General features: G+C 41.3%; 1 protein-coding gene across 1 annotated transcript; it reads left to right on the top strand.

Moving 5' to 3' along the window:
• Positions 1–250: 250 nt before the first annotated feature.
• On the top strand, positions 251–3,668 carry LOC105910073 (vesicular inhibitory amino acid transporter-like). The gene is made up of 2 exons (XM_012838752.2): positions 251–686; positions 1,579–3,668. The coding sequence occupies exons 1-2, from the start codon at positions 303–305 to the stop codon at positions 2,743–2,745; spliced, it is 1,551 nt and encodes a 516-aa protein (XP_012694206.1). The 5' UTR covers positions 251–302; the 3' UTR covers positions 2,746–3,668.
• Positions 3,669–8,195: the final 4,527 nt, after the last annotated feature.

Raw genomic sequence — 8,195 nt, 5'->3', positions numbered from 1 at the left:
CTCAATATACAAAATTCTATTGTATATTTTCTTTTTTTCTTTCTGTGTTTTGGAAATTATGATTGATGCCTTGAAAAACGTCCTGGATTAATTTGGAAAGGTGTGCGGATGCTGAAGGACAACAGACATGCATGTGGCAAAAACCGGATAAATCAGTTTTCCCACATCTTCTTCTTGAAGACAGCAAGAACCAACGATATTGGAGAATGCATTTGCAACAGGAATGATTTAATCGTCTAATACCGGCAGAATTTTAAAAAGTCAATTATCTTGAAATAAGGAGGAATTTTAGAAAAATAAGCATGGCTCATTTAATTCGACACAAGATTTCGAACAAAATTACAAATGCTATGAACACAGCCTCCAATAAGTCCCAGGCGAAGGTCAGCGGGGCTTTCGCTCGTTTGGGCTTCCAGGCGGCCACGGATGAGGAAGGTCTGGGCTTTGCTGAGTGCGACGACCTAGACTATGACTACAGGCAGGGGATGCGCATGGATGCGGTTCAGACAGAGGATGGCGGAGAAGAGGTGACCGGAGATGGGCTAGAAGGTGATAGTCACTACCAGAGAGATGGCACCCGTCACCGGGCCTCCGTAAAGAGCGGAGAAGGCTGTGAAGAGTTTGTGGAGGTGAAGCCCAAAATTACCGCCTGGGATGCCGGATGGAACGTGACCAACGCTATTCAGGTAAGAACCATTCTTTTGGGGAAACAGTTCATTTTAGTCGGTGTTTTCAAGAAGTGTAATACATTGAACAAAGTGAAAAGAGGTGGGCCAACAATTCGATTTAAAAATCATACTAGAGATCAGAGATTAATTTGATCTGAAATTCTAAAAAAATTATCCGTTGACGTGTATGTGGGAATTTTTTAAATCTTATATACCTTTGCTGTGTAGAGCGGCTGGTTATCTGCAGCTCAAGGGGGAGGGGTGGCAACTTTGATGCTGCCATTTTATCCCCTCTCCCCATTGAGACCCCGTTCCATCGCAACGCGTTAAAGTGAATGTTGCTGAAATCGCGAGTTAACGAGTTCCTGAGGTGCAGTCTGTTACGTCACTGTGCCCTCCCCACACACAGTCAGAAACCATCTTAATGTTGTATAGATGGTTTACCAATAGGTATTTCTTACAATCGAATAAAGAGTTATCTTTTCCTATTCGAAGCAATATAGGCTAGCAATATTTTAGGTTATAATGTGAATAAATAGTCTATAACGTTTTTCCAACAATGGGCTTCACAGTATATTTGGCTACAACCAACCAACAGATTGGCTACAACTATGATCAAAAAATTGCGTTAAGAAAATGTAATTGTAATTTACATTACTGCCATCACGACTTCTATAACCTATAGCCTAACTGCAACATTGGTAAAGATGCATTAAAATAGTCCCCGTCTCTTCCATACTAGTTTTTCTTATTTGATATTTTAATGAAAACAACAGAACACTGCCAGTTAGGCAATGCAAGCAACATGTGAATATAATGTAAATACTGGATTTATATGTATGATTGGCAATGGAATTCATGTTTTAACCAATCCTTGTTACCACTGGTGTTGTCGCCTGTGTGTCTGCAGGGCATGTTCGTCCTTGGTTTGCCATACGCCATTCTGCACGGCGGTTACCTCGGGCTCTTTCTCATCATCTTCGCTGCTGTGGTGTGTTGCTATACGGGTAAGATCCTGATAGCGTGCCTCTACGAGGAAAATGAAGACGGCGAGCTTGTGCGCGTGAGAGACTCGTATGTAGACATCGCCAACGCCTGCTGCGCACCGCGTTTTCCGACCCTTGGTGGACACATCGTCAATGTGGCCCAGATCATTGAGTTGGTGATGACTTGTATCCTCTACGTTGTGGTCAGTGGGAATTTGCTGTATAACAGCTTTCCGTGGCTACCTGTTTCTCAGAAGGCGTGGGCGGTCCTCGCCACAGTGGCTCTCATACCTTGTGCTTTTCTGAAGGACCTGAAGTCCGTGTCTAAGTTCAGCATGCTCTGCACAGTCGCCCATTTCTTCATCAATGTTGTAGTGATTGCTTACTGCCTGTCACGGGCGCACGACTGGGCATGGGAGAAGGTCAAGTTCTACATCGATGTCAAAAAGTTTCCCATCTCCATTGGCATCATTGTGTTCAGCTACACCTCACAGATCTTCCTGCCGTCCCTGGAGGGGAGCATGCAGAGACCGAGCGAATTTCACTGCATGATGGATTGGACACACATCGCTGCCTGTGTCCTCAAGGGGCTCTTTGCCCTGGTGGCCTATCTCACATGGGCAGACGAGACGGAGGAAGTGATTACGGACAATCTCCCCGGGGGTATTCGTGCAGTGGTAAATCTTTTCCTGGTCGCCAAAGCTCTTTTATCATATCCACTGCCCTTCTTTGCCGCTGTGGAGGTTTTTGAAAAGTCTTTCTTTGGGGGGGGATCAATATTCCCAGACTGTTACGGCCCAGCAAGAAAGTTAAAGTCGTGGGGTTTGGGCTTGCGAATTACGCTGGTTGTGTTTACACTGTTAATGGCCCTGTTTGTCCCACACTTTGCTCTCCTCATGGGCCTCACCGGAAGTCTCACCGGTGCAGGTCTGTGCTTCTTGCTGCCAAGTCTGTTCCACCTGAAGCTACTTTGGAGGAAACTCTTGTGGCACCATGTCTTCTTTGACGTCGCAATATTTGTAGTTGGGGGCATTTGCAGTGTATCTGGATTCATTCACTCCATCGAAGGTCTTATAGAAGCCTACAAATAGCCTACAACATTCCGGAATAGAGGCGTAGGCAGATGACAAGAGCAGATTGTATGAAGATGATAATACAATCCACTCTAGGTCCATTTCCTTAAGGTACCATGACTGCCATGGTCATTCAAGCAATTATTTTAGGTTCATTAAAAATCTCTTCTCGGGTTTTGTCGAAATAAACGTGCAATATCTCAATAGACGTTTCAATTGTATTGTGTTTGTTTAGTGGTAGTCTTTATATCAAAGTGGATGCAAATTGATGAGTTAAAATGCTGTGCTTGAAAGAATGCTGGAGACAAGACCTCCCTATGCAAAAAGCCTACAGCACATAGATGTTCTCGTGAAATGTGATTTAAGAGAATTTTGCTGCTATGATTCATTGATCTTTGAAAAGAACAGCCTCAGCAGGACTTGTATTCAAAATATCTAGACATGACAAAACACTAAAAAGGTAACCTGAAGGGGCTGACATTTGGACGTTCTGGCCAGTGGCATGGAATGAATCCATCACTTCTGTTCAGGCATAAATGAGCCTATACCTGTATTAAATGCACATAGCAACAACAGACTTATGGGGCAATCAAGTTGAAGCAGAGGCTACATCTGGTTATCAGTAGTTTACATTTGTGACATATCACATTCTAATTTAATAGTGTGGTTAAGAGAAATGTAGGCAGTGTAAATTCAATTAATTGTTTCTTCTGGTGGAAGGCCTAGCCTATATCAACGCTTCTCTTTCGCTGTTGATCGTAACAATGTGTATCTGTGAGAGTGAATGTGAGGTGCAAGCTCCTGTGGTTACGTTTGTTTTTTAATCGTATGACAAATTTCGTCTTTGTGTGATATTTTCTTCATGTGCAGTCAACGACGACAATGTGAAAAAGAAAACGATTGTGTATATGGAACAAAAATAAAATATTTTATTTGCTGTGCTTGCTGCAGTTGGTCTGCTTTTTGCCTGGATGTTCAATTGAATTTATGCGAAAATATTCAGAGAAATAAAACCAGGCCTTCCATTTGAAATAAATTATGATGTAGACCAACCTTCTTCTCCAACAAGGAGTTACTGCGACTCCATAGCGAAATACGAAACATGGAATCGCATAACGATTTTTGAATTGATCAGCTGAAACGATATTTAGTATACCTACCTGATAGCAAAATGCCAGTGGACCACTGGAGGCAGAGCTGGCGGTCCGCTGGCCTTTTGCTAATCGGTTTTCGGGCGTTCCGCTGGTGAGTTACAGACAAACGGCCCACTGTTTTGCCACACGCTTTCAAAATATTTTTTTCTTTACTCATCTATACTTCTTCAGTCATTTTCGCCAACCCTTAACATTTTTTATATATGTTACCAGTGCGTAACATAAGTCTTTAATTGACCAAGTCATTTTTCACATTGAAAGCCTTCTGGTATGCTATGAACTCCTTCTGTTTGTTGGCTGATATTTTAAAAAGGACTTTGCCAAGGATATGATTTAGAAATTCCAGGAATGGCTTACATTTATTATGATTTAATTTAATAAGAAATTATGAAATATGTTCTTAATATCCACGCTCAGTTGCACTAAAGATGATGGTGTTCCGAGAACGGACCAGAAGTGGCATACCAACCAAAATCCACCGGTGGACCGATATATAGGCTACTTGCTATCTGGGCTGCAACATCTCCCTCCACAGAGTGGTAAGGTTTTACTCTAACTATACTAGGCCCATGACTGGCCTCTTGCAAAAGCGGTTGACTTTTTAGTTCTTTAGTTAGGTCCAAACATTTGTTCGTTACAAATAGACGACATTCATTATTTAAGGATGACCGTGAACCCAATATCTTATCTTTGAACTTGTAAAGTTTTATCTATCCAGGAACATGGCAAATAAAATGTATAGACATTCCTCACAGGGTCTTCATCAGTGTATTTGTCACACTTGTCACAATTCCCACCCTTGTACACCATTATCATTCGACTTTATTGAGCCTATTCATTTAGGCTGTATTGTGCCTCCTTCAACAACATGAACACTACCAGTGCTAAATAAAATATCAAATATGGATTAACATTCAATCTCACGTCTCAGAATTAGATTTTGGAAATAAAATCATTAGCTTGTAGAAAAAAAATCAAACGCCAAGAGTCAGTCAGGGCTGGGTTTCATGACCACAGTGTCTCTTAGTGTTTTACAAAGACTTGAAACGTATTACCTTACTAAAGTTGTTGAATTTTCTATGCATGTTTCCCAAACCATCTCTTAAGAGTTCCCTCAAGTACAGTATAATAATAAATATCCAATCCCCAAAACTAGATCTAATACTGCCAAAAAGAGGTACATTATTGAGAATACCAGCACTCTATTTATGAAAGCCATAGCCATTATATAAAGTATAACAGCAACATCTGTGGATGACCCTCTAGGCAGTCTAACTCTAAAATTCTCAGGGTCCTTGATACTATAGCACCTATCAAAGCTAACATGATTTCTGGTAAACATATAACACCATGGAGGAATGTCACAACAGTAGCAAAGAGAGAGTACAGGAAAGCTGAGCGTAAATAGAGATAAACTAAACTTCATATTGACTATGACATTTTCAAAGAGAGACTGTATTTATAACTCTGAGTTAAGCAGGGCCAGAACTAATTTCTCTAATATCATTAATAGGAACATTAACAACACTCATGATGTATTAGCCACTATGAATTGGTTAACAAATCCACCAACACAGTTTGTATCAGCTCAAAAATGTAATGAGTTTGCTTGTTTTTTCCATCACAAAATTGAAAATGTTGGCATAAGCATTTGTTCCATCAACAAAATGTACCTCAACAAACAAAAAAATATAACCTTCGTGTCTGAATTTACTGCTACAGATGGCAGAACTTGAAGAAAAAAGTACTGCATGTCAAGCCTTCTACGTGCTGTCTCGACACTCTGCCTAGAAGCTTTTTCACATGTGTTTTCAGCTGTTTAGCATTTGAGCTCCTGCAAATTGTGAATGGTTCTCTTCTCTTGGGCTTTTTCCCAGCATCACTAAAAACTGCAGTTATCAAACCTCTCCTGAAAAAGAGAAACCTGGATGCCTCCACACAGTCACTGGCCTATTTCAAACCTCCAGTTTATAGCAAGGTTGTTGAAAAAAGTGGTTTTTAATTAAATCAGTAACTACTTAAACAAAAATGACTACTATGACAGCCTCCAGTCAGGTTTTCATCAACATCATACTGAAACTGCTCTAGTGAAGGGATTAAATTACTTTCGTGTGAGTACAGACTCAGGTAAAATAATGAATGAATGAGCAGTCTGCCTATTATTGCGAAATTACAATGCAAAAAATGAAATAACCCTAGTTTCTTTCCTCAAGACTTTTCCTTTATTAATCACCAGCTTTCTGCCATGTCCCCTCTCTGTCATGTTCCCCTAAAGCCATCACGCCTGTTCTCATGTTTCCTTTATATCTTAACATGGCCTTATTTATTCAGGAGAGTAGCTGCAGCCTAGCTTGCAATGCCATAGGAATATCATGCAGTTATACTTCCCAACTTAGCCTAGAAGTGTCTTCTTGATCAATAAGTTATGTCATTGACCAAGTAAGCGCAGAAAGGTTTGGTGAGATGTGCACAGCCAAAACCATTTGGTATTCAAGCTCCCTGTCTATAGCTAGGGTGACCAGGGGTCCCACTTTGCATTGTGGGCTACTGCACAGTTCGTTTTACCTTTATTTGTCCTGAATCTCGCATTTTTAGATCATTTGGTTTTTAGTGGTCAGAAATAAGAACACATGGAGGCGCTCTTTTACCCGCCCGGGAGAGATTCACAATAGCCTACATTTTCCTTGTGCAGAATGTCGAACAATGGAATAAAACATTTCCTATCTTGTAGGCCTAGTTTTGACCAAAATCAGAACCAAAATGTAGAACCAAATTATTCCAAGGCTGTTTTAGGCCCTGAATTAGGCCCTGCATCTGGCAAATCCCACTGGTTTGTGTGGGCAAAAGAAAGGACTCTCCTACCCCCTGTTGGATTAGCAATGAATGTCACCTCAAGGCACAGGGCAGTGATTGTCTAACACCAATAACCCCCTGACATTCCGGAACACCTAGGCAGACAACACACACTCTACTATTGAAATATAAATCAGTCAATGTTCAACGTGAGTTGTGTCCAATTTTTTAGATATATGACTATAAGAATAGCCAGTCTTCATTCAGAAGTTGTCTCTCGTGTCATTATACTCAAGATGCTTTGTAAACATCTAAATCTTTCTAGTTTTCTTAATAGCTGTATGCTTCTCAAATTATGAAAGCCTTGGGTATGGCTCATCAGCACTGCTTTGTTGGCCGATCAATCTCTCCCACGACATGAGGCTCAAGAGTAACACTGTAATAATCTGGCGAAGACTGCAAGGTGAGATGTGGTTAAAAGCAGTTCCCTAATGAGCCGCAACAGGAAACAGGTGGGTTCAGAGTGACAGAAACCAAGGTTGAAGAAGACAAGAAATGGAATCTGGAGTGGAGCACATGAAAACGTAGACACAGACGGGAGGCAGAGGGGAAAACAAGGGGGAAGTGTGATGTGATGAAAGTCCCTTCCAAACATGAACTCCAGGCAATGTCCTAAGTCAAGACAGGTCCTTTCACCCATGTAGCCTTAGACCATGCTTGAATATCATACTGTGTAGAGTCAGTGTATGATAAGTAATATGGGTAATATGGGTCAACTTTTTAGACATCCTCCTCACGTGCATGTTTGCTTATACCACTGACTGGACGATGTACGGAGTTCAGTGTGAGAGGGTTAATAGCGGTGGTTTAACATTTCCTTGTTCCTGTTGTTATCATCTGCTCCTTTGATCCCTCTCCCCTGCACTGGACATCACCTGTGATGCTTTGTGCTGCGATACAGTCCTCCTGTGACCATAATAAAAAAAATGTCTGTGATCTGTGCCATAGCAGTCCCTCTGTGTGTTCATACCAGACAGAATACCCCTTGTTGCCTTAATGAATCGATGAGCCTTGGACACCAAACACCCCTGTCACTGGAACATGGCCTATCCCTCCTCAGACCACTGTAGGTACTCACTGCTGTTGACCAGGATCACCCCAAATGCCTGGCAATGATGGTATGGCCTGCCCATTTCTCCCTCATCCCACATATATGTATTATATTAGAACAACAGACTGCTGGCACACTATCTAATCTAGCAAAGTACCGTTGTAACAAGCTAATCAACATTATTCGCTTCATTAGTGAGTGGTCATAATATTTAGTCTCATTAGCGTAGTTAAACATGTTTCCCGGGCCATGAAATGGTGTAAAGGGGTAGGTTAGTGGGTGGATGTGTACACGCCTGAAAGAGAAAGAATGAGGATCAGAACATGAATAAACAGAAGTATGTGTCTGACTTCTTCTTTTTATTTTTAGGAAAAAAGAAGTGAAAGAAGTCTCTCTCTTGACTCGTGTAT

This window comes from Clupea harengus, chromosome 1, assembly GCF_900700415.2.
Source record: "Clupea harengus chromosome 1, Ch_v2.0.2, whole genome shotgun sequence".
Classification (NCBI taxonomy): domain Eukaryota; kingdom Metazoa; phylum Chordata; class Actinopteri; order Clupeiformes; family Clupeidae; genus Clupea; species Clupea harengus.
The sequence above is the reverse complement of the archived record's forward strand: the minus strand, read 5'-3'. Positions and strand labels throughout refer to the sequence as shown.